Source organism: Megascapheus bottae, chromosome 14 (assembly GCF_031878675.1).
Source record: "Megascapheus bottae isolate mThoBot1 chromosome 14, mThoBot2.hap1, whole genome shotgun sequence".
Taxonomy (NCBI): domain Eukaryota; kingdom Metazoa; phylum Chordata; class Mammalia; order Rodentia; family Geomyidae; genus Megascapheus; species Megascapheus bottae.
In genome coordinates this window covers 41,109,233-41,136,167 of record NC_143522.1, presented here as the reverse complement: position 1 = coordinate 41,136,167, position 26,935 = coordinate 41,109,233, and the positions used below count along the sequence as shown (strand labels likewise).

At 36.4% G+C, this 26,935-nt stretch overlaps 1 protein-coding gene across 2 annotated transcripts in view; it reads left to right on the top strand.

Annotated features, from left to right (window-relative positions):
• LOC150055100 (uncharacterized) overlaps positions 1 to 26,935 on the top strand; it is a 202,940-nt gene that overhangs the window by 168,463 nt on the left and 7,542 nt on the right. For both annotated transcript variants that reach the window (XM_090345450.1, XM_090345449.1), the window contains exons 3-4: positions 18,673 to 18,733; positions 24,822 to 24,928. In XM_090345450.1, coding sequence (XP_090201576.1) covers positions 18,673 to 18,733; positions 24,822 to 24,898 — 138 coding nt within the window. In that variant the 3' untranslated portion in view covers positions 24,899 to 24,928. The remainder of the gene's footprint in view (positions 1 to 18,672; positions 18,734 to 24,821; positions 24,929 to 26,935) is intronic.

The window sequence follows — 26,935 nt, the reverse complement described above, 5'->3', positions numbered from 1 at the left end:
CTATCATCTACCTACCTACCTACCTACCTACCTACCTACCTACCTACCTACCTACCTATCCATCCATCTATCTATCCAAAGCAATGCAAACAAGGGAAAATAAACCAGAAATGGACATATGTGACACATATTGAGAAAATGGTACAATCATTCAAGAAACAGAAACCCCACTTTTAAGAGGATGAGGTTCATAATATGAAGCATTGTCTTAGGTGGATTGTCTTAGTGGACTAGATTGGGCTTTTGTGTGTGCGCGCGCGCACACGTATGTGTGTGTGTGTGTGTGTGTGTGTGTGTGTGTGTGTATGCACATACGTGCATGCACACCTGCCCATGGACAGGTATGTGCACTGTGGAGAAGAAGGAAAAGTCCAAAATGAGTCCAACCTTTCCAATTGAAGTGAATGGATTCTGGACACAGGAAGAGAGGGAGGACAATGTTTCACAGGGGCAGGAGAGTACGATCTACGCGTTGATGAAATGCAAAGGACAATTACAGAAAGAATATTTTAGAAGGTGATGTTAAGGTAGACTGTTAAGAAAAAATAATAGTGTGGAAGGGATAGAGAACAAATAATAGTGTGGAAGGGATAGAGAACAATGCAAATGCAAAGATGGAGAGAACAACCTCAGGAAAAGGCTGATTTGGCCTGCAGAACACTATTACCCACCTATGTTCATGATGGCCCCAAGTAAAGTTACTTATAAAAAAATGAGGTATTTTATGTCAACTCAGCAATTATATGCATGCATAAAAATTTGCTCTTCTTGATCTTTTTTGGTCACTTTTATAAGAAATACAGCAGTCTTTTTAGTTGACTGCAACTGAATTTTCATTTCTAAATGTAATGATACGTTAAATATAGAGCAACAATAGCTAACACTGAGTGCTTATGATAACACCAGATAACACTGAGAACTTACTAACAGTGATTCCGCTAATTGAGGTATCTCATTTTATTTAGCCTCAAAATAGTAGAATTTATGAAGATGCCTTTGCTCAAGGTGAGAAAAATGAAAGTCAGAGAAGATAAGAGTGGTAATTACTTGAACTGAGTCCTTAGACATATGACTACAGTTAGTAGATGGAGAGATGGGTATTCAACTCTAGAACTCCTGAGTCTAGAACTGACAGCCCTAATTTTAACACTTCAAAATTGTCCCAAACAACATCTTTGTATATACGTGTAGTTAGGTTCCTCTTATTATTCACGTATATCTTATAACCAGTAGAAAAAAAATCATCCCCATAAAATGGAAACTCATATACTAAATTTTGTAAAGCATGCTTATAATGCAAACATTTTGCCATTTGTATTTACAGTTTGACTTAAAAATTATCTGGAGAGTGAAAAAGTCAGTTTTAAATATACTAACAAGCTGTTAGTGTTTCCATTGAATTACTTCTGAATCTCACTTTGTTATGTCATGTAGCAGACAGGAAAGAGAATCTAATATAAATAAATATGTTTTTACATTCCCATGTATATTCCTATACAATGTGCACTTTTGATAGAGGAATTGAACATGCATGTTTAAAAGGAAAAGGCAATTCCTTAGTATTATAAACCTATCTGCCACATATTTGCAAATCTCAGTAGGAGATTCAGTGTTGTTTTTCCTTTTTTTTTAACCAGTTTTTACAGTGAAATTCTTTAAAGAGGGGTTTAAAATATCCAATGGACTACATTTGCAATGTTGTGTGTTATAGTCATGCAAAGCTAAGTAAATCCCAGGCACAGCTCAATGTCAAACAGTGTTGTGGAGGTCAGCAAAGAGTCAGCCTAGATGCTCAGGAGAAGTCCCCTACTGAAAGCCCTAGGAAGGTAGAGAGCTCAGGTTATAAATTATATCCATTTAATCTTTTTTTCCCATGATTCTCTGCTTATGTGAACAGCTGATAACTCATGCCTCTTTGTTTATGACAACTATTATATTAAGGGTGGAGTGATTCTGATCTAATCTATTGCTGACATTTCTGTAAAAAATAACCTTGTCATTTTCCCACAAGAACGTTCCCATATATTCTTGAGTAGCCTCTGTTTAAATCCTTAGACCTTATCAATCTCTTCTGTCTGTCTCACACACACACACACACAATTATTTGGCCTCATATTTTTTATTATTAAGTTTCTTTGTTTTATGAAGGCAAAATAAAAGCATAGTTTATTTGCCCTGATTTAATATTAAAGCTTTATATACCATTATAGGAGAAAATGAAAACTTAATTTGTTAATTTTTATCCTGCAAATTACCATTTATTTACCACATTTGTGATTACTTTAATGATTAGTGTTGAACAGGATGAATAAAATTGTCCCCATAACAAATGCAAAATAAAGCACATCTGTCTTATTGAGGAACATTTTACATGGTCCAGTTCTTATATTCTGACTGTTCTCTGCTTATTATAAACATTTAGTCATTCTAACAGCTATATTTTTTGTCAGATACTCAACAAGATGCCTATGTGTTTGGGTTTAAGTGTAAAAGTAACTGATTTTCTGTTTCTTTTCAAATAAATATTGAATGAGTAGAAGTTTTTTTGTATGTGTGGCGAAGATTATGTTAGGCTTATAAGTAGCTATGAGCTTTCAGAATATTCATATTCTTCTATGAGTATTTTTCTTATTTGTTTCTTAGAAGGTGAGATACTGTTTTATTACTGGGGGTCTATAAAGCATGATAAAATTTGCATTAATTAACGAAAAGGCATTTAAAGCAAAGAGACTAATAACAAAAGGCTTATTAGCTCACACAACAGTCTTGAGCTAAGTAATCTAGGGCTAGAGATGCCAACTCTCTTCAGTGGTGCTACTTTGAACCAGAAGGTAAACGAGAGTAGGTAGTGACAAAGAAATGATAGGATGTTGTGGATTCTACTTCCATTTATAATCTATTGATTTAAGTGTAATCTAAATATTATTTGTACTGCAAGAGAGATGGGAAAATAAAAGCTGTAGATGAAGTGTTCATGACTCAGCTTGAAAATCCAGAGGCTCGATCTCCTGAAGAAGTTCAATGCAATGAAGGGTTTTTATTATAGTCTACCTCTCTGGCTCTTCACTTACACAAAACATACAACCCCATTTTGTGAGTGGCAACTATAAATCCAATACAGTTAATTTAAGTGCAGACTCTTAGGAGTGATCCTTAACTTTTCTAGTAGATCACAGGGTTTATTTATTTATTTATTTTTCATAGAACTTTTATTGTAATTAATAGAAGGGTTACATTGTATTCAATAGGTAGAAGGTGCAATGCTTCACAAACATTATACCTTTTCTTATGTTTTGGTTCCCATTTCCCCCCATCCCCCACATATACAATATATCAGGTAATAAGGTAAAATACTGTAACAATATGAGATAGCCAAGGGACAGCAAAAGAGAGGAGAAATAACATAGTACATTAAGGACAACAATCACTCATTATATGGCTTTTGTTTTTATATCCTGAGGTCCTTTCATTTAGTGTCATCCTATATGCCCTTATGTATCTAGGTTTTGTTCTATTGTAAATCTCTGCTAGGAGAGCCCAAGGTTTCTACTGATTAGGACAAATGAGGGAAATCATTGAGCCTATGTTCCTTTGAGTCTGGCTTACTTCACTTAATATGACTTTTTGTAAGTCTTTCAATTTCCTTACAAATGGGGCAATGTCATTCTTTCTGACAGCAGCATAGAATTTCATTGTGTATAAATACCACATCTTGTTGATCCACTCATCAACTGAGGGGCATCTGAGCTGAGTCCATATCTTCGCAATGTAACAGGGTTTATTAAACATAAGCTAAAGGGATGAAATACTTCTTACACGACTTCAGCACCTCATGTATAATTAAAAACAATAGGATAATAAAGCTTTCCATGTTTGAGCAGACATTTTAGAACTAATTGACTCAATAAGTTACCACACTCTTCTCAGAAGAAATTGGGAAGCCTCCCCGATGTGGTTAGGAACATGAACTCCCCAGCAAGCCCTTCTTGTTGTTGCCTCTGTCTCTTAGAGTTACTTCATTTATTACTGGATCTGCCTTCTAATGTTTCTTTCATTATTCTTTTAGACCAAAAAGTATTAGAGAGTGTTTAACGAATGCATTAGAGAGTGCACTTTTGTGGGCACAGCTCAGTTGTAGCCAGTTTCTTCTTGGTACAGAATTATCTAATGGTTACTTATGCAATGAAACAAAAAACTTGATATCAAAAGCTGAATGATTGGTCTCAAGAAACATCATCTACTTTCAAAGAATCAATGTTGTTTTTAAATTTTATTTTATTGTCAGGGTAATATATAGAAGGGTAACAGGTAGTGGGTGCATTACTTCTCATTCACTGATAACCTTTCTCATGGTTTTGCCCCCATTTCCCTCTCCCAGCCCCTCCCAATTATCTTATTTCCCCCCCTTCCCTTCCCTATTTCAAATAAAGACATAGACATATATACATTATACCATGTAATAAAGTCAGATATAGTAACCACATGAGATGAACCACAAGGGGAAAAAAGAGAAAAGAAATAACATAGTCCATTAAGAACAACAATCACAAATATAAACCTCTTGTTTCCATACCCTAGAATTCATTTCATTTAGTCTCATCCTATATGACCTTATGTGTATAGATTTTGAGCCATTATGATCCTCTGCTTGGTGAGTCCTAGATGTGTACTAATTATTACAAATGAGGGAAAGTATTGAGCCTATATTCTTTTGTGTCTGGATTACTTCACTTAACAGGATATTTTTCAAGTCTTTCCATTTTCTTACAAGTGGGGAGATGTTCTTTCTGACAGCAGCATATAATGCCATTGTGTATAAGTACCACATCTTCTTGATCCATTCATCTACTGAGGGCATCTGGGTTGGTTCCATATCTTCACTATGGTAAATAGTGCTGCAATGAACATTGCTGTGCTAATAAGTTTAGGATTCCCTTGTTCCTGGATATTTGGGTAAATGCAAGGAGGGGTATTTCTGGGTTATAGGGGAGTTCCATGCTTAGTCTTTTGAGGAACTGCTATACTGCTTTCCATAGTGGTTGAATGAGTTTACACTCCCACCAACAGTGTAGTAGTGATCCCTCCTGGCCACATCCCCTCCAGCATCTGCTGTTATTAGATTTCTTGATCATGGCCATTCAAATTGGAGTGAGATGGAGTTTCAAAATTTTCATTTGAATTTGCAAGAATCAATGTTAACTTTATAAGGAAAAGGTAACTTTGCAAACATTTGAGAATCTGGACTATAGCTATTATTCTGAATTGGGTGAACTCTTAAATTAAATCTCAGCTAGCCCTGTGGGAGAGAGAGAGAAAGAAATGGTATGTAGAAGAAGAGGTGATGTGGAAGTTCAAGCATAATGGGAGTAATGCTAAATTTTGGAGTATGAAATAGATTCTCCTCTAGAGGCTATAGAAGAAATCAATCCAGGGTTTGTGGTTTTGCATTATGGAACAGTGAAAGCATACATTTCTTTTTTTTCAGATATTTTTATTGTAATTAATAGAAGGGTTACATTATATTCATGAAATAGAAAGTGCATTACTTCACATACATCGATACCCTTTCTCATGTCTTGGTCTCCATTTCCCTCCCCCAGCCCTACCCCTCATCTTGTTTTCCCCCCTTCCCTATCCTATTTCAAATAACCAACTAAACATATATATAATATATCAGATAACAAAGTAAAATACTGTAAAAATATGAGATAAACAAGGGACAGCAAAAGAGATGAGCGATAACATAGTACAGTAAGGACAATAATCACTCATTATATGGCTTTTGTTTCTATATCTTGGAGGTCCTTACATTTAGCATCAACCTATATGGCCTTATGTGTCTAAGTTTTGCTCTATTGTAAATCTCTGCTAGGAGAGTCCAAGGTTTCTACTGATTATGACAAATGAGGGAAACCATTGAGCCTATGTTCCTTTGGGTCTGGCTTGCTTCACTTAATATAATCTTTTCTAAGTTTGTCTATTTCCTTACAAATGGGATGATGTCATTCTTTCTGATAGCAGCATAGAATTCCATTGTGTGTAATTACCACATCTTGTTGATCCACTCATCCACTGAGGGGCATCTGGGTTGGTTCTATATCTTTGCTATGGTAAATAGTGCTGCAATGAACATCGTTGTGCTAGTGGATTTAGTATGTTCTTGTTTCTGGATGAGTGGGTAAATGAAAGCATACATTTTCAAATTTGTGGTATAGCTGGCAAGGATTTATCCAACAAAGAACTGAAAATACTTGGGGAAAAAATCTATGCCTGTACAAGCCACCTATAGACTATTTCTTTTGCCACTGTTTTCTGAACAATACAGTATAATGATTATTTATGTAATATTCATATTTTACTATGTATTATATAGGATATACAGATAGTTTAAACTATACAGAAAGATGTGTTACATGCAAACACTGCATAATTTTACACAAGGGACTTGGGACAGAAAAATTTTGCTCTCCTTGGATTGTGCTTTCTGCAGGAGTTCTTGGAACCAATCCTTGAAGAATACCACATAAAACACATAAGACAACTGTCACTCGTTTGATAATACAATTCTCTAGTAAGCTTCAGGACTAGGGGGTCCATCAATTTCATATGAAAATTATCACACGTGCAATGCTCTTTGGATCATGGTTCTTAAATCTCTGAAACTACTTATTTGTTTACCAGATTTTGTACTTTGACTTTCTTTTATTGCTAGTGGTTCAGAAATTACCTCAAAGGATAATCCCAGATTTATTTTTGATGGTAACCAAGTATTTGCTAAGGGACACAGAAGCACTGGTTTTTTCTCAATGCTACAAAACCTCAAATCTCTAGTTTCTCCTTTCACTTTGGTGAAAGGAGAGCTCTTCTAGTGGATCTCTCCCTTTACTTTCTGTTTGCCAACGGGAACATTATTGTTTGAGCTTTCCTTTCTCATTTCTGATCAAAGTGGTATAAACAGCTATCACATGAAAATGTTCTGATTTTCCTGCCGAGATCCAAAACGTAGTGATAAAAATAAGACAGTAGTTTACTTCTTTGACAGAGTCCGCAGTTTGGAAATGCTTGACCCAGAACCAGTGAGGCATTTCTATCATCAACACGTGTGACTTCTGAGGTTCTTCCAGTCATTGCCACATCCTGTTTAGTGAGAAGAACTGCCAGATACACCGTGTCTAGAACAGGAAACTTTAAGAAGATGCCCTGAAAGTGATGTAACTCACTTCCATTTCCATTGCATTAATCCATAGTAATCCCTTAGCAACACCTGGCTTCCTGAGACATGGAATTCTATGAGTGGCCATGTGTCCAGCCATATGTAGATGATTTTGTTTCCCAAAGGATTAATGACAACTAGTAAACAATGGCCAGCTACCGTTGTTATTTTTTTTCACAGTAAGCTCATTGGAGAAACTAAACAGAAAGCAGTAGAAAAGCGGTACAAAAATGAGGCAAAAACAGAGTGCTCAGAGATTCACTTCCAGTGATTTAAAATAGATCACCTGGAGTCTAGTTATGGAAATGACAGCTCTAGATGCCCTTTCTGAAGCCCACGAATGATTTCGAGCTTCAGAGGTATGTCCTGTTGTTTAGTTTGTAAGTATGAAAGTTTGAAAGACTGTGATAACCTCCCGAACAGTAGTTTAGCATATGCATTGCTCTTTGATAGACGTTTCCTAAATACACTTTGGCAAATCTTTGCATTCAGGGAGAAGAGCATAGAGAATCAGAGCAAAGTGAATTTCTGTGGTCATTGTTAACCACAGTCGTCCATCTTGTCTTCTAAGTCTCTGAGCCATCTATGAGTGCTTTCTTATAAACAAAATGTTACTCCACTGAAAAACTGAGCAGATGATTTTTTTTTAAATCAAAGAATACTGAGATTCCATGGCACTTTTTAACTTTGTACTATCTTGAAATGTGTTAGATAAAAAACCTAAACTGCTATTTGTGTTACTTTCTTTGGCAAATACTTACTTATATTTTCCTTGAAGAGTGCTACATTTGTATGAACTTCAACTTGGACCCGTGAATAATCCTTGATAAACTGTAGTATATATTAGCTATTTTTTCTGGCTTTGGGGATTACTCAATTATGATGAAATAACCAGTTTTACAAGCTGATAACATTTATTTTTCTCAGTGAAAGTTCCAGTAATTCTTTACAAGATGTTATTGTTTCTATTTTGGCAGTTCTAGGATTTGAATTCATGCTTGTAAAGCAGGTACCCTACTATGTGTGCACTGCCTCTAGAATCAAGACCTATGCTGTTTTAATACAAATTGTGTATTAAGTATATGATGAAAGAGGCATTAATTATAGCATCAAAATTTTGAATACATGCTTACAAATATAAGTATTTCACACACATGGAGCTTGTATTTGTTTTGATATAATAAGAATTCACAAAGAAATTGGTGTTTGGATTATGATCTAAGTGCCTTTCTAAGTATTTGTTAAATCCTTGAGTGACACATTGGATAACATGGTGAAAACTGACTGTAATTTCTCAGATCTAATGATGGTTAATAGTTCAGAAAACAAGCTCAGAATTCACACTCACATAATGGAAATATGCCACTATCAAATCACTTAGATATAATTATGACTTTGTAATCATAATGACTGTGTATGTGTGTGTGTGTGTGTGTGTGTGTGTGTGTGTAATTAACAAAGCCAAAGAAAATGTGAAAGTGTATTTTAGTGGTAAAAACAGAAAATATGCCATCAGTTTATTATCTTTTATATGTATGTATTTAGAATATAGAAGATCATGCTTTGATGTATCTATATATGGTAAAATGGTTATAATAGTCAAACAAATAAACCTAAATACCATTTGGGCATTACTCTCTGCCCCATTTTTATGGTAGAAGCACCTACAGTTTTCTTAGAAAATTTGCAGTATACATTATTATACTATAGTCCTCATGGTGCATCTTATATATCTTATATATCTGGATTTATTAATTCAACATGTCTGTCATTGTGTACAGTTTGCCTTTTATCTTTTCATGTTTGGATCCCACTCCACTCCTTTTCAGTCAGCACTGATGTTCTGAGAACAATATAACAGAAATGCCTCTGTGTATGAAGGACATAGCCTCTAGAAAAACAAACAAAACTCACAAACAAACAAAGATGCCCATGTAACACTTGCAGTCAAAATAAAGGGAATGAACTTATTATTATTTTTTGCTGGTTTTAGTTTTTTTTCATTTTATTGTCCAGGAGATCTGCCGAGGTGATGTACAGATGTACTCATTTCACAAGACAGGTAAAGAGTATATTGGGGGCAGTGTCACCCCTTCCTTTACCTCTCTCCCAGTTTTTCCATCCCATTCCCATCCAAAAGTTGAAGAGTTCATTTTCAACATTATTAAGGTTTTTTTTTTAAATAGCATTGTAAGATATATATTTATACATAGAAAGCAGAATGAAGAATATGGGAAAAGATCAAATCACAAGTACAGTAATTAAGATGTATATAGGGCTGTGAGCATGGCCTAGTAGTAGAATTGCCTAGCATGCATAGAAGTCCTGGGTTCCATTCCTTGGTGGAAAAAGCTGGAAGCATTCAAATTGTACAGTACTAGCCTTGAGGAAAGCCCAAGGACAGAGCTCAGGCCCTGAGTCCAAGTCCCAGGACTGGCAATAATATATATATATATATATATATATATATATATATATATATATATGAAATGTTGGAAGGTACTGTTAGCTTATGAGGATCCAGACTATAATTTTTCTCTTTCCTGATTTTTAAAAAAAATTTATTTTGTGCAATAGTTAGGCTTGAACTCAGAGCCTGGGCACTATCCCTGAGCTTTTTTACTGAAGACTGAAACTCTACCACTTGAGCCAAAATGCCACTTCTGGTTATTTTGGTGGTTAATTGGAGATAAGTTTCATTTCTGTCTAGGTTGACTTTGAACAGCAATTGTCAAATCAGCATCCTTGGTAGCAAGGGCTATAGGCATGAGCCATTGATGTCTGGCTTTAATTTTTAAAATACTCATAATAAGGATATGCTGCTACTATGATGGGAACAAATACTTTTAGTTATAAGTTTAAACAAATACTTTTCCTGTAATGTATTCTCTCACATACTAAATACTGCTTGAGTAGCTGCCATATGGCACATGTTTTGAGTGCTGTAAGCTAAGTGAACAGGACAGTTTGTGCCCTTGTGTGGCTCTACCTCTTACTGTGAAAGAGGAGAAATAATGATGGTGTCAGATCAGACCAGCCCAAGATTATATGCATTGTGAAAATAATATACAGAGTATAATACATACTAATATGTTCTAGTATATCCGTGAAACATACACTGATGGTATAATATCCCTATGAATGGAGATAGCTGCTGAACCTCATTAAGTACTGAGTTTGTAGAACACCATATGGGGTAGGCTACCCATTTACGCACATGTGCAGACGCACATGTATTCATGGTCAAGTTGGGCGTGGGTGCTTTTGAGTACCTCTTTGGTGAGAAATGAATGAGTTGAGGATGACAGAGGCTCCTCTTGGAGAGCCCTCAGTGGGGAACTGTAGGACAAAGGTAAGCAGATTTGCTTGGAATATTTGGATTCCTATCTTAACAATAAACAATAACATATATTAATAAATCTTATCTGAATACTATATTATATGAACCCTACACTCTAGTTCATCTTTTTAGAACAAATATTTCAAGGCAATTTTGACCATCCTCATGCTTAACTTTTTTCATATATTTTTTATTGTAATTAATAGAAGGGTTACATTACATTTGCCAGATGGAAGGTACATCACTTCACATACATTGATACCCTTTCTCATGTCTTGGTTCCCATTTCCCTCCCCCCATCCGCACCCTCATCTTGTTTTCCCCCCTTTCCTATCCAATTTCAAATAACCAAATACGCATATATCCAATATATCAGATAACAAAGTGAGATACTGTAACAATATGAGATAACCAAGGGACAGCAAAAGAGATGAGAGATACATAGTACATTAAGGACAACAATCACTCATTATATGGCTTTTGTTTCTATATCCTAGAGGCCCTTTCATTTAGAGTCATACTGTATGGCCTTATGTAGCTAGGTTTTGCTCTATTGCAAATCTCTGCTAGAAGAGTCCAAGGTTTCTACTGATTATGACAAATGAGGGAAACCATTGAGCCTATGTTCCTTTGAGTCTGGCTTACTTCACTTAATATGATTTTTTCTAAGTCTTTCCATTTCCTTACAAATGGGGCAATGTTGTTCTTTCTGACAGCAGCATAGAATTCCATTGTATACAAATACCACATCTTGTTGATCCACTCAACAACTGAGGGGCATCTGGGTTGGTTCCATATCTTTGCTATGGTAAATAGTGCTGCAATGAACATCATTGTGCTAGTGGATTTAGTATGTCCTTGTTTCTGGACAATTGGGTAAACGCCAAGTAGTGGAATTGCTGGGTCACAGGGGAGTTCTATGTTTAGTCTTTTGAGGAACTGCCATACTGCTTTCCATAGTGGTTAAACGAGTTTGCACTCCCACCAGCAGTGTAGTAGTGATCCCTCCTGGCCACATCCCTCCAGCATCTGTTGTTATTAGATTTTTTTTTTTTGCCAGTCCTGGGCTTGAGCTCAGGGCCTGAGCACTGTCCTTGGATTTTCTCAAGGCTAGAGCTCTACCACTTGAGCCTCAGCACCACTTCTGGGTTTTTTCTATGTATGTGGTACCGAGGAATCGAACCCGGGTCTTCATGCATGCTAGGCAAGCACTTTAACCACTAGGCCAAACTCCCGACTCCTGTTATTAGATTTTTTTGATCCTGGCCATTCTAACTGGAGTGAGGTGGAATCTTAGAGTTGTTTTGATTTGCATTTCTTTTATGACCAGAGATGTTGAGCATTTCTTCATGTGTCTATAGGCCATTCTTATTTCTTCTTCAGAGAAGACTCTCTTTAAGTCTTGGCCCATCTTTTGATAGGATGGTTGTTTCTTTGGAGTTAGTTTTGGAGTGATTTAATTTTTTGAGCTGGTGATATATTTTAGATATGAGGCCTTTGTCCTTTTTATGGTTAGTGAAAGCTTCTCCCATTCTGTAGGCTTCCTAATTAATTTGCTAGCTATGTCCTTTTCCTTACAGAAGCTCTGCAGTTTAATACAATGACACTTATCCAGCCTTTCTCTGATTTGTTGTGTTTCTTGGTCCTTATTAAGAACCTGTGCCAAGGAGGTCTAGTGTGTCTCTTATTCCTTCTTGCAAAGTTTTCAGTGTGTCAGCTTTTACTTCCAGGTCTTTGATCCATTTGGAGTTAATTCTAGTGCAGGGTGACTAAGAAAGATCCAACTTTAGTTTTCTGCAGGTGCTTAACCAGTTCTGCCAGCACCACTTGTTGAAGAGGCTATCTTTCTTCCATTCTATTTTTTTTGGCTCCCTTGTCAAAGGTTAGGTGGTCATAGGTCTGTGGTTTAATGTCTGGGTCTTCAGTTCTATTCCATTGGTCTTCAGGCCTGTTCTTGTGGCCAGTACCAAGCTGTTTTGATAATTATAGCTCTGTAATAGAGTCTAAAGTTTGGTATTGAAATTCCTCCTGTGCTGTTCTTTCTGCTAAGAAGTGTTTTTGCTACACAGGGTCTTTTCTTATTCTATATGAAATTTTGGATTGCCTCTTCTATTTCTTTAATGAATGACATTGGGATATTGATGGGTATTGTGTTGAATTTGTAGATAGCCCTTGGCAAGACTGTCATTTTGACGATGTTGATTCTTCCAATTCAGGAGCATGAGAGGTTTTTCCATTTTCTCAGTTCTGCTTTAATTGAATGAACTTATTTTTAAAGGCACTTATTTGAAGTATAACTGTATGCAATTATTTCACGAGGCTTCACTGAGGTTTTGAAAAGGTGGGTAGCCTGCCATACTGATTTTGTGTCAATTTATGCACACTGGTCTTTGAATCTATTTGTATTTGCGTGGGTAAAGGGGGACAGCAAAGGTAGAGCGAGGGTGAACACATACTACTGTGGTAGTCTCTGAACACTACATGGAAAATGAACTGTCCATTTGAGGGTAGGGATGGGAGCAAAAACCTGGAAGAGAATGAGAGCAGGGGAGATGTATTTGAAGAAGAATTGTATGCAATACTCATTGCCTGATTCATGTAACTGCAACACCTCTGTATATCTGCTCTACAATAACATCTGCATTAAGAAACATGATGGACTGAGTGGGGTGGGGTGATGGATGGGGTCATCAAGAAGCATTGCATTCATATACAGTACTGCCATGTGGAACCCACTCTTTACAAATATTTAAGGATGACAAAGTAAACCCTCTCTTTACTAAGTGTCCATCTCATGCCAGTCAGAATGGTGATATCAAAAAACATTTAAAGAACCCTCAAATATAGAGTTGATATGGGTGAAAAAGGAATGTTTATATATTGTTGGTGAGAATGTAAATTAGTATCATCACTATGGAAAACAATGTGAGGATTCTTTTAAGAAATAAAAGTACAGTTACTATGGGATTGCAATATACCCCTCTGAGATATTTGCCCAAAATACATGAACTCAGCTTACAAAAGTGGTATCTATATGTCCATTTATTTATTGCAGTATGATTTCAATAGCCTCATTCTATAAAGTCTTTTGCAGGAAAATGTATGGAACTGGAGATCTATATGCAATTGAAATAAGCCAAGCAGAGAAAGATATGTATTTCAGATTATAAATCATATCTACAAACTAATAGAATGATTATTTGAAAATAAATAAAAAGCCAAAAGGAAATGAGTCAGTGGTGCTGGAAGGGAGGGGTGGACAAACAGGTATTATGTAGGATGGAGTCAAGCAGAGCATGAACATATATGCAGAACAACTCATTAATCTGTATACTCAATATGACTTTTAAAAGAAAAAAAAAGGAAGTGGCACTGTGGATGGAAGTGGTCTTTAGTTTCAGACCTCAGGGTAAGCACCCAGGCCTTGACTTCAAGCCCCATAACAAAACTAAAAAAAAATAGTACTAAAAGAAAGAAAAGACAATTTTTCTCCTTAGAAATTTTCCTTAAACTAGACATGTCTTCTTTTTGTTTTATTTTTTTATTAAAAACATAAGACATACTGTTGCTGGAAGTTCATGCCTGTATCCTAGCTATATGCAGGAGGCAGAGAGAGATCTGAGGGTCACAGTTTTCCCCCAGCTAAGGGAGGAAAACCTGTGAGACTTGTAGCTCCAGTTAAGCACTGCAAATCTGGAAATGGAGCTCAGGCGTATGACCGGGCCCTGAGTTAAGGCTCTAGGACTGGTGCACACACATACACACACTCCACACACACACACACACACACACACACACACACACACACACACACACACACACACACATACACGGTAAGACAATTTAACTAGATGCTTTCAGCCTTCCATTTGGAAATGTAAGAAACCTGTTTCCCATTCACATACAGAGGATTTAGAACATATACAGTGAAGTTTTTTCATCATTTTTTATTGTAACCTTACTCGGGAATCCAAGATGTGGAGGATCTAAAGTTTGACTGGGCAGAAAAAAACCTGTGAGAGTCTAGCTTTAAGAATAACAAGGAAAAAAAGAAAAGAATAACTAACAGGGGCCTGGAGTGTGGCCTAGTGGTAGAGTGCTCACCTAGCATGTATGAAGCCCTGGGTTCAGTTCCTTGGAACTACATACACAAAAAACTGAAAGTGTGCTGTAGCTCCAGTGGTAGAGTGCTAAGTCTTGAGTGCCCAGGCCCTGAGGTCAAGCCTCAGGACTGGTAATAATAATAATAATAATAATAAAAGCAGAAACCTGTGTTCAAGATATGGCTCCAGTTAGAGTATAGGCCAGGAGTAAGTAAGCTTAGCAAAACTAAATGAAAAGCATTTTATCATCTTTACTAGCTTGGAATTGCCTATTTTTTTCCTGAGGAGGGAGTTCTTGTTCTTAGGTTTTAGTTATGTCTTTTTGCCCGTACCACTATTTCTCCTAGGGAGTCAAGTGCTCTGAGAAAGTAACTCAGGCAGGGCCGGGAGTTTGGCCTAGTGGTTAAAGTGCTTGCCTAGCATGCACAAAGACCTGGGTTCGATTCCTCAGTACCACATACATAGAAAAAAGCCGGAAGTGGTGCTGAGGCTCAAGTGGTAGAGCTCTAACCTTGAGAAAGTTCAAAGACAGTGCTCAGGCCCTGAGCTCAAGCCCGGGACTGGCAAAAAAAAAAAAAATTAACTCAGGCAGAAGCTGGTGCATATGTAAGGTTGCACTGTGAAGTCCTGAGTTGACACTCGTGAATATGTCATCACAAATGTGCTATGAGGTAAAGAGAGTAATTAAATGTTGTTCGGAAATACAGAGCCCACAGCACGCACAGTTCTGGCTGCCCAGATGTTGTATTTGCCTTTGTTCTCAGTGTTGAGAAAGCATCTTTGTATCCACTTTAGGGAATCTCAGATTCACGAAGCAAACACAGATTATATCATGTATTGAGGCTGGAATGGGTTCATCTAAATTCAGCTTTATACAGACCATAATATTACTGTAAATTTCTTCCAGCTTGTGACATGTCAATATTAAATTTTTGTTTCTGGCATTGTGAATATTTTTATGTTCTTTTTGTGATATTATGTGGCATTTAGAGAAAAGCTGAGAAAGGATGCTGTAGGGACTGGAGATGATAAAATTTATCTTCATAGTTACATGAATCAGTTTAACAGCACATAAGAGAATATATGCATACATAGCCAAGACTTGAAGTGATTTTTTTTCAAATAACACCCACCCATACACATCCACAGAGAGGGACAAATACTTCTCATAGATACCAGAAGTTTATCTATCTGGGTGTGGCTTTATGGATCAGTAATGTACACTTAAATTTTCCATTTATTATCATTCTTTGTTTCTTGAGAACTGATGGGTCAACAGGAGACTTTTGTCTCCTAAGATATAGGAAGTATTGGTTTAACTCCTATTTTATAAAATGTGGTTTCCAGAGTCCTGTACAGAGAAGTTACATTCCTCTATTTTCTACAAACTCTCTTTTCCCCAGAATTTATTCCATTCCGAGAAGCTTGCTGTCTTTATGTTACTCTCTGAGAACTCAAATATGAACCTCAAGCTTGATTTCAAAACTGAAGCACAAGACACCTGTGTTTAGTTGACTGTGTTGACAACCTGAGGTGGGGAAGGAAGCATTCTAATTTTATTAGAATGCTTTTGCTTGGTTACTCTTCTGCAACCTGAGGTTTTTCTATTACTGGCTTCACCATCATTTATGGATTATGACTTTTTTCTGTCCTGATTGCTTCTGTCTATTGCTCTTTCCTTTGTCCTTGGATAGCATAAGTAGCTTCAAGCACTCCCCATTTGATTTTGAAGGATAATATATTCTTCTCAGCTCCTAATCCAGGGTGCATTATGATATTAGAGAGAAAGAACCCCACTGTAAAGAAATTCCAGAAATTTTGTTTCTAAGCATTCCTTTTTCCTTCAATTTTTCTGTATTTAGAAAAGTAATATTTATTCTTTTTCTTTCTTCTTTTAAATGATGGATGATGGAATATAAGATAAGAAAGCAGGGTTAAAACTTTGCTCTTTGTTTTCCTGCTCACCTAACATTTTTAAATGAAAGGGATATGGACACAGCCTTCCTGAAGTCTGACTGGCTAGACATCTGAGATGACCACTCTTGGCAGGCTCACATCTCTCTATATGATGATGTGGAAAATTAACTCATATTTCCTTTTGTCTTGCCACTTGAAATTTCAGACACTTTTATAAGGTTGAACTTCCTGTAGCGTTTAAGGATCAGCTCATGAATTTATTGTAGGTGTGGGTCCATACTTTGCCATATGATAAGTACAAGACATATTTCAAATTGTTCTTGTCATTAAATCACCCTTGGTGTATAGCCTAGACTCAAGGATTCATAGATGGGTTGGTATGACTAAGAAGCCAAGTATTCATTGTTAGAATTTGTTTTAAAATCGGGCTGGTTTCTGATGAGACTTGTGATCTCAAGGTCAAAATTCCACACATCCTACTTATGGCTTTTGCTGGCAAACATAGTTCCATATATTTCTTGTTGTCCACATCTGCTTAATATGGTGGCTAATAATGATATGTTTTTCCTCATCAGACTATGAGTCTGGAGAGTGCTTGGAGATGCTGACCCATATAAGATGTGATGTTCTTTACGGACCATCATTGTTATATCCTCCAACCTATATTTTATTCCCTTTATTACTCATAAGTAACATAAAAATCTATTACTCATTGTTATTTTCATTCTCTCCTTGTGCAATGGTTCTTATATGTGATGGTGGAGTGAGGTTAAAAGTTGTTTCTCCCACCCTACTGGAGGCCTACCAGGAGCAGAGTTTGCAGGGTGAGGCCTACAGCCATGTAGAGACATTTAATTCTAATACCCATTAGGACAAGGGGTGTGCTCCTCACAAGCAGTCGACACTGTGGTTGAGATTATTTAATGTTGAGATATGGTGAGTCCACTATGGAACCTTCCTTCTACCCTTTGCCTGTCTTTGGGATCTGAGCTGTAGTCAAAGAGAAGAGAAAGGTTCAGATTCCCACCAGAGGTCTCCCTTTACACAGAATGGTGTTTTGGGTTTATTTCCTTATATGTTTATTGTGCTGGTACTGTGGTTTGAACTCAGCCAGTGCTTTCTCTGCCTTAGTTTTTTCACTTAAGTCTGCTACTTTTATCACTTCAGTTATAGCTTCACTTCTGGCTTTTTATTGGATAATTGGAGATAAGAGTGTTGCAGATTTTCCTGTCTGGCTGACTTTGAACTGTTATCCTCAGAGCTTAGCCTTCTGAATAGCTAAGATTGGTAATATCACCTTTATATTCAATAACTGACAGAGGCCCAGTGGTTTTATGATTTCATATCAGGTTTATGACATTTTCATGAATTATTGGCTACTATTGTTTTGTGATCTAGAAGAGTTTCGAAAGTAGTAGGATTTGCTAAATTGAATTTGGGCAATTGAGGGTCTGACAGGAACATTGCGAGGCCTGTGAGGACAGGAAGATCAGTATGGTTGAGGTAGGATCAGTGGATAACTTGAGTTTACAAGGTGACCTACTTTCTCCCATTGTATTAAGGATATTTCATTGTGTTCTGTTATTAGTTTGCTCTTCATTCCCTCACTTTAGCAGCTACAAGTCGCTTGGTGTATTTGGAAAGGAAATGGGAGCTCCTTTTGGAGAGAGAGGAAGTATCTTTCCTTTCCCAGGAAGGATGAAAGAGCTGATGCTTTCCTTTGACATAAGGTACTGAAAAAGTTTGAGAGTTCATTTCATCCTTGCATTGTTGCCATGGTAACCTGGCCTTTTGTAGCTAATTACAAGCTTGCTTTACTCTTTCTTTCCCACTAGAATGAGCTCTACTTACACTTTACATATCTAACAACAGGGAGGCACCCAGAAATATGAACTGACAATTCAGTGCATGAAAATTTGCCCTTAAGAATTAATTACTGACCGTATGTGGGAGAGAGAGCGAGACTGTGCATCTGAGAGTCCTTAAAATAAAATAGAACATTTTCTTTTTTATCCTTATTGATGTTTTTGCTTTCCTGCAGTATTTGGCTTTCAATTTAAAAGATGAAGGCAATATTACAAGTTTTGTTTCTTTTGAAGGCAGCCAGCCAAGATGTAAAGGCATCGGAATGGATCCCTGTAGCCAATCGTGTCCTTTGCTGTGAGTATTCCTTTAGTAAGACATGGAAGTAAATCTAGAGGAGGCTAGCCTTTAATATTCCAAGCAATTCATGCCTTACTTCCAATGATTCTGTTATAAATAAGCCTCTGTTTTGGTTCACATAATTTTGGTTCTTTAAACCCATACAGCACAAAACTCATGGATATAAAATTTTTATTTCCACATGAGAATGAAACAATTTTCTAACTTCAGTAAAATCAAGAATAAAAGAAACCCCATAAAATGTTAGAGTGTATATTTGCACATTATGGTAGAAAGAATTATTATGAAACCTGTCTCCTCAGCAAATTGTGATTCATCGATAGGAAAATACATTTAGCAAAAATTTGGGCTAGCAATCAGTCAGCTGTCAATTAATGTGCCATAACTAACGGCAACGTTGCCTCAGGTTCTAGGAATGGCTTCTATCAGTTATCGTTGTATATTGATAACATCTATTTCAAAATTAGCTATAAAACTAGTATTGGACACTTAACTTTGAAATTTAGAGACATCAGTGAAAAAGATTAATTAGAGGTGGCAAAGCTGGAGTTCATGACTGTTCTCAGTATATACTAGTTTTATTGCTTCCTGTGACCAATTACATGAGCCAGGTGACAGTGAGCTGTATTTTTCAGTTTAAGAACATAAAGAAGAGCAATGCATCTAAGCTGAACAGATGATATAAGTTCCACATGGAGGAACCAACATCTCTCAGTGTGCATAACCTGTCTAGCATTTTATTTTATTCTCCTTATTAATTATTGGTTGTACTGAGGTGTAAGCTCAGGATCTCATGCTCTTCAGGCAGGTGTTATACCACATGAACCAAGCATTCAGACCTGTTTTGCTTTAGTTATCTTTTTCAAATGGTCCAGTGAGCCTCTTAGTGGCCAATTTTGGACCATGAGCTGCCTACATATAGCCTCCCATACAGCTAGACAGGGTCATGCTTGCCTTTTGCCCAAGCTGAATTCAAAGGGTAGTCATCCTGATTTTTGTCTCCCAAGTAGTTTGGGTTACAGGTATAGTCCATCACACCTGGTCCTGTGTGTCTAATATTTTTTATATTTTTTATTGTAATTAATAAAGGGTTACATGATATTTGCCATATAGAAGGTGCATTAATTCACATACATTGATACCCTTTTTCATGTCTTGGTACACTATACCCCCCCCCGTCTTGGTTTTCCCCCCTTCCCTATCAAATTTCAAATAACCAAATACAAATAAATTCAATATATCAGATAACAAGGTAAAATATTGTAACAATATGAAATAACCAAGGGACAGCAAAGGAGATGAGAGATAACATAGTACCTTAAGGACAACAATCATTCATTATATGGCTTTTGTTTCAATATCCTGGAGGTCCTTTCAATTAGCTTCATACTATATGGCCTTATGTATCAAGGTTTTGCTCTATTGCAGATCTCTGCTAGTAGAGCCCAAGGTTTCTACTGATTATTTAAATTCCTGGCTGCATTTTATTATCACCATAACTTAGACACTTGGGGAGGTAGGTAAGGTTGAGGTCCTTTTTATGAATGAGCGAATTTGAGGCTCAGGAAGGGAATATGCCTAAGATCAAAAAGATGCAAAACTTCTTAAAAGAGGAATTCATGTGCAAGTGTATGTCTTACCACGAGTTCATGCTTGTCATAGGGAATGAAGTCCCATTGATTTAGGGGGATGGGCATTGATGTTTATGTAAAAAGATCACTTGCTTATTTTGTTCCTTGGAGTCTTAGACATAAAGAACTCTATTAAGCATAGTTGAGGCCTGAAAAGAAGGTAGTTCATCAAGACTCTTTCTTTGTGGTCTCCCTCACTGCGTAGGCTCCTCTGTAATGTGAGAAGCAGTGGTATGTTTGTTGCAGGAAGTCCTCCACTTTTAGCTCCATTTCTCAGAGAAGGGAAAGCAGAGCCAGGTACCTATGGCTTACACTTGTAATCCTAGCCACTCAAGAGACTGAGATTTGGACCTTCTATCTGGCGAATATAATGTAACCCTTCTATTAATTACAATAAAAAATATATGAAAAGAAACCAGCTGGACAGGAAACTCTGCTAGACTGCACCTTCACAGGAAGCAACAGGAAGCAGGGCTGGAGGCACAGTTCAAGTGGAAGAGTGCCAGCGTAGCAAGTGTGAGGCCTAAATTCAAACCCTAGTAGGATCATGAACAGTGTGACCGATGTGGACATGGTTCATCTATTTCTTTGCTTCTTTCTCAGATGTAAGTAGAAAGTGACCTAAGAGGGCTTTTCCAAACAATGAGAGTATGACTTTACTCTCATTTGCTATCATTATTCTGTAACCATATCCTCCCTGGGGGCCACCTAGAAAAGAGTGAGTAAGGGTTGGGAATAGAATCTGGTCTAACCCCACCCATTCCGTTTCATTTGTGAACAAACAAAAACACAGCAAGAATGTCAGTGTGATAGTTTGTATGATTATAGATGAAATTCCTAGAAAACAAAACTGTGAAAGAAATGTGAATGTAGAAGAAATTAGAAGCAATTGGTGCAGGGCTGAAAATTCTACCCATCCAAATTATATAACAAAAATCAAAAGTGGTTACCAGGAATTGCATATGGTTGTAAATTTTTAATCTGGGTACATAAGGAGTCAGGCCAATCTGTTCAGATAAAGACAGACCTGAGGCCCAAATTAATACAACAATTATAGAAAGGGATTTAGGTCAAATTATGTTGGAACTTTGTCCACTCTTAATCTCTAATCACTAAATAATGACACTGTGGTGCCAAAGTTTTGACTCTTGAGTCTTAGCCTTTTTAATTTAGTAATTTGCACCTCCCCCAAGCTTTTCCAGATGGACTCTATACTTCTAGGAAAATAAGAAAATATAGAAGGACACAGAGGAAAAAGTCACAAAGTGTGTTATGTTTAACTAAGGATAACTGTTATGTCTGTTATTTAAAATACTTCCAATATTTAAAAAATGCATTATCCAAGTAGATGTCCAATGTTTATTAGATTTACAAAATGATTAAGAAAGTGCCCAATATCAGATAGGATGCTTATAAATCAAATAAACTAAATGCATACATCTAATTTAAAATATTGAAAGGAACTCAAATTAAGGACAGATTATTCAGGGGAGTTTAATTTTTTCAACTTCGGTTAATGAAACACTGATCACAACCAAGAAGCTAGACTGACTGGATTTGAGTTTTGGGGCTGTCATTTATTGGTTCTGTATAACCTTGTGTAAATAATCACCTCTCGACTCAGTTTTCTCATTTGCCAAATGTAGATAAACATTGTACTTCCTTTCTCAGATTGTTAGGAAGATTAATGTACATAAAATAGATGCTATGATTAGCAGAAAAGGTGTTTATTTACTTACTTGTTTTTGTATTAAGGGCCTCAAGCACTTGCTTGCTTTTTTTCTACTCAAAAATGGTATTCTACCACTTGAGCCCCATCTCCACTCCCAGCCCTTGGTTAGTCCCAAATTTGTCTGCTTGGGCCTGTTTTGAACCGCGATCCTCAGCTTCCTCAGCCAGGATTATAGGAGTGAGTGACTGGCTCTCGTTTGAGATGCTTGCTCTTATTCTCTTACTTACCCTTAGTTTTGGACTTCTCTCAGAGAAGTCTCTAGGCTCTCCTTCAGCTCCTTCTTGTACCTACATCAAGGCAGGTCACTTCTCCTATGCTCTCAAAAGAACATTCCTTTTCATGATGGACTTTAAAGCCATTTTGTGGTTGAAAGAACACCTAAACCCAATGTGATACTGATTTGTGAATGATTCTTGCATTGCTCTAATTCTTGTCTAGAACACACATGACCAGAAAATACTTACTGATTTTCACCCCAATCTGCTTTTTGCTCACATTCCCTAGCTTACTTTCCCACTTTTGCTCAGCATGCTTTCCCCAGACCAAGACTTTTCTCATTTTCAGACTTTTTTAGTCTCTAAAAATTCAAATGCCTGTTTTGGGGGATACATCTCTTTGCCAATGATGGGGAAGACAAAAGCTTGAATGGCAAAATAAAAAAATTGTTTAATAAGTATTTGTTGAATATTTTAATAATTTTTTATTTCCTTTTATTATGAATATTTACATTTTGGTAAACATTTTTGAATTCTGGTTAATTAGAATAGTAACTCTCAAAGTAATTCAAACTGATCTAATGAATTGACCTGTGCCCTTAAGGTGTGACTTGGGAAATTCTTTTCTTTTATAGTTGAATGCCTGACTTATATATACATTTCATTTCTCTCTTGTCTGTCTTCTGTCTTTCTGGTCTATAGCTTGGGAACAGTAACTCAAACAGACTTAATGACTAGGTGATGGGATTCTAAGTGATAGGATTCTGAACTTAATTAAGTTCAGGAAATTAAAATTTATACATCTCCTTATTCCATAAACTCTGGGAATGTTGTTGTGACATATAGAACTCATCTTGCATTGATGAAAGCTTAGTTTGACAATTTTTTGGAATATTGATCTATTAGTGTGCAAATTAACTATTGGTTTAATTTGGGGAAGATTTAAAGTTCTACATAACTTTTAGCTTTCATTTTCCCCTCACTGATTTTCTCACCTTCTTGTTTTCCCTAATATATGAACCTATTTTAAAAGTTCCATATAGTAAGATGCCCTGTTCTTATGAGGTTATTCAACTTTAGAACTTTTATTTACAGAGAAGCATTGCAGAAATCTCTTTAAATGAATATTTAAAGTGTGATTAGAATAATCATAGCTTTGGGGGGCTATTGTGTACATTTAGTGGAAATTTAATATTGTAAACTTACAAGGATTAATAAATATGCAGAGCTCCTATACTGGTCATTGAGGATTTGTTTTTCAGGGGGGCAGACCAGAGGGAGTAAAGTTGCTCTGAACTGGAAGCCACATGCATAATTCCCAGTGACAGAGTGGTTAGACCAGAATGGCCTACCGAAGAGGAGCCCATAAAGCAACATAACTCTACAGAATGAAATGAGAAAGGGAAGTACTTTAGAGAACATCAGTAAGATTTATTACAAAAAATGATTCTTCAAAAAGATAAGCAGTGCACAGACAGTGATGGGAAATTAGAAAAATTAAGCTTACATAAACTTACTATTAAAGAGAACTATAGATTTTGGTATGTGAGAACTGACATCTTTAAAGTAATTTTACTGGCTTCCGGGAAACATTCTTCTGAAATATTAGATTTGATTGATTTTTCTATTTCCTTTCCAAACTCCCACCAGTTGAATGTAAGCCATGCCACTGAAACTGATTAGATGGTATGTGAGTGGTTAAAATGACCTAAGGATAAATTGCAGTGTTAAAATCACCCACAGTGAACATGCCCGCATCTTTATGTAGGAAAGGGAAGACATTTTCAGTGTCATCTCAAAGTAAGAATAATACTTTCCACTAATGTAAAAATTGAATATTTTGCATGGGATAGATGTAGAGTTCACTCAATGTTTCTTTTCTTGGTGGGCTTTCTTAGAGTATAAAAACAGGACATCATAGATGTCTTTGAGTGCAAAGAGCCTAGAGAAGTATATTTTGTGGGTTTAGTGACTTCAACAAGTAATGCGAGATGCCATACTCATGAGATCTTGTTTTCTATAAACCTTAAAAATGCCACATTTTTGGAATGCCAGCTTCTTTCAAAGACTCAGTATAAACCCCTTGTATTGCTTATGTAAGAACAAGCTGAGAGGTATGGAAAGTAGAATCAACAGTGATAAAAAACTGTTTAAGAGAAATTCTAATTTAACTGAGAAATAAGTCACGTATGTAAAAGTGGAACAAACACAATATCTATCTAAATCTCTCTCTCTCTCTCTCTCTCTCTCTCTCTCTCTCTCTCTCTCTCTCTCTCTCTCTATATATATATATATATATATATATATATATAGGATTATCAGCATGAGCCACTTGGTGCCCAGTGAATGATTTTAAGTTCTGATTTATGTAAGTGAATATTTGCTGATAGAATTTATAGGTATAAATCTACCAGAAAGCTGATGAGGGTTAGTTGTGAGGAAAACCAACATTTTTTGGACTGACATTTTTTTCTAGCACTTACTCTTTTGTTTTTGTTCTGCCTCAGGTGAAGTCATCATAGCAATGACCCCATCATTGTGGAGCTATGTGTGGAAGAGGGCTCAAGATAAGAGAGGAAGCTAGAGAGACCTGGGGACAAGCTGGCTCTTATAGGTAAGGACTCATTTCCATGAACTAATTGGAATTAGCTATATGAATTCCTTCTGAGAGGATTGCCTCCAGTGACCTAACTACTTTCTGTTAGGTTCCACCCCTTAAAGGCTTCACTACCTTAACACTACCACTCTGGTGGGACTCAGCTTCCAGCACATGAACATTGTAAGGGACACAGTTAGACCATTTCTAATGGTTGCTGGAAATAAAATGCAAATACTGTCCTGAAGAAGCATCTATCTATCTATCTATCTATCTATATATATATCTATATATATATATCAGTATTTTAAGAAATTGGCATATTTTTGCCATGCTTTGTGGACTTATAAGTAATATATATTCCATTTCATAAAGAGCATGATATTGAAAAGATGGATGAGGACATAGATGGTTCACACCTGTAAACCTAGCTCCTCCAGAGGTTGAGAGGCTGGTCATGGTTTGAAACCAGTTTGGCAGAAAAGGTCTATGTGACATATTGCAAATTAACCAGCAAAAAAGGGAAGTGGAAATGTTGCTTAAGTGGTAGAATATCAGCTTTGAAATTAAAAAGTCAAGTGAGAGGGCAAAGCCTGGTACTTTACAAAAATGAACAGGCAAACACAAAAACAAATTAATATATATATATATATATATATATATATATATATTTTGCTTGGCACGGTGGCTCACGCCTATAATCCTAGCTACTCAGGAGGCTGAGATCTGAGGACTGAGGTTCAAAGCCAGCCTGGGCACTAAAGTCCCTGAGACTCTTATCTCCAATTAATCACTAGAAAATGGGAAGTAGACTGTAGTTCAAGGGGTAGGGTGGTAACCTTGAGCTGAAGAGCTCAGGAACTGCACCCAGGCCCAGAGTTCATGCCCTAAGACTGACAAAAAATAAATAAACAAATAAAAATAAAATAAAATTTATGTTTTCATCTCATTAGTTGATTAATATATGAATTTTAAAAGTTATATTTTGGGAATATTATTTTAGAATGTTCCTATTTTAGAGTATGGAAACAAACATTTATTAAGTGTTTTAAATGAGTTTAAATATATTATAAAATGATTAGATTAAGTTAGCACTTTAAAAAATTAAAACTCATAGCTTTGGCTATTTAAAATTCACTTTGGTATACAGATATTACTATTTTTGTGTAAGTGCATAAATGTCATTATTATACTTTTTATACCTGTATCACATAAATCTATGTGAGGAGAGAGAAGCAGATGCATCCTAAAATGTCCTAATCTTGTAAATCAGAAATTCAGTCATAAGCTACTCTAATTTCTCTACAAACCACAGCCATCCTTAGTTTTGAATGCTTTTGTTGCTCTGATTTACTTGAAGACAAGATATAGGAAAGAGTTAGGTTTCAGAGTGACTCCCCAAAACTGTTTTAAGTAATTCACGTGAACAATGATATTGTGTTTGTTCCAATTTTACACAGGTGAGTTATTTCTCAGTTAAAGACCCGTATGTTTCAGGTAAGGAATCCTATGAATGGATCTTTTGATTCTTCAATACAATGTTGAAATTTTGACAACCCTTACAGAGTGGTGAGTGTGGGTATTTATGCCTATGTTATAGAATAAAAATGCAGAATCTAGCTGTCATCCAAAATCATTTTAGTTTGGTGAATAAGGAAATTATGCTTCCAAACTGTGAATTGCAAAGATCTCTTTGGAGGAAACAATTTGACACAAATGTGACATTTGAAATGAAATTGCCTCAAGAATGTGGTGAGTCCTCTAGGTTTCAGTGGACTTCTGATAGCGACTTGGAAAAGAGTTTGTGCTGCCCGTGCACTCCCTGCTGGAGCTGAGCTGCTTCTTATCGGGCATGGTGTCAAATAAACTTCATGAAGATTTAAAGCCTTGGAGATAAGCGTGCAATTGAAAATACTTTCCTATTATGCATTTAAAGCAATGTGATATTACCTGTTCTCTAAACTGAATTTTAAACATCTGGAGCTATTGGGAGCTAATTTCTTGCATTTAATGCTAATTTGGCCT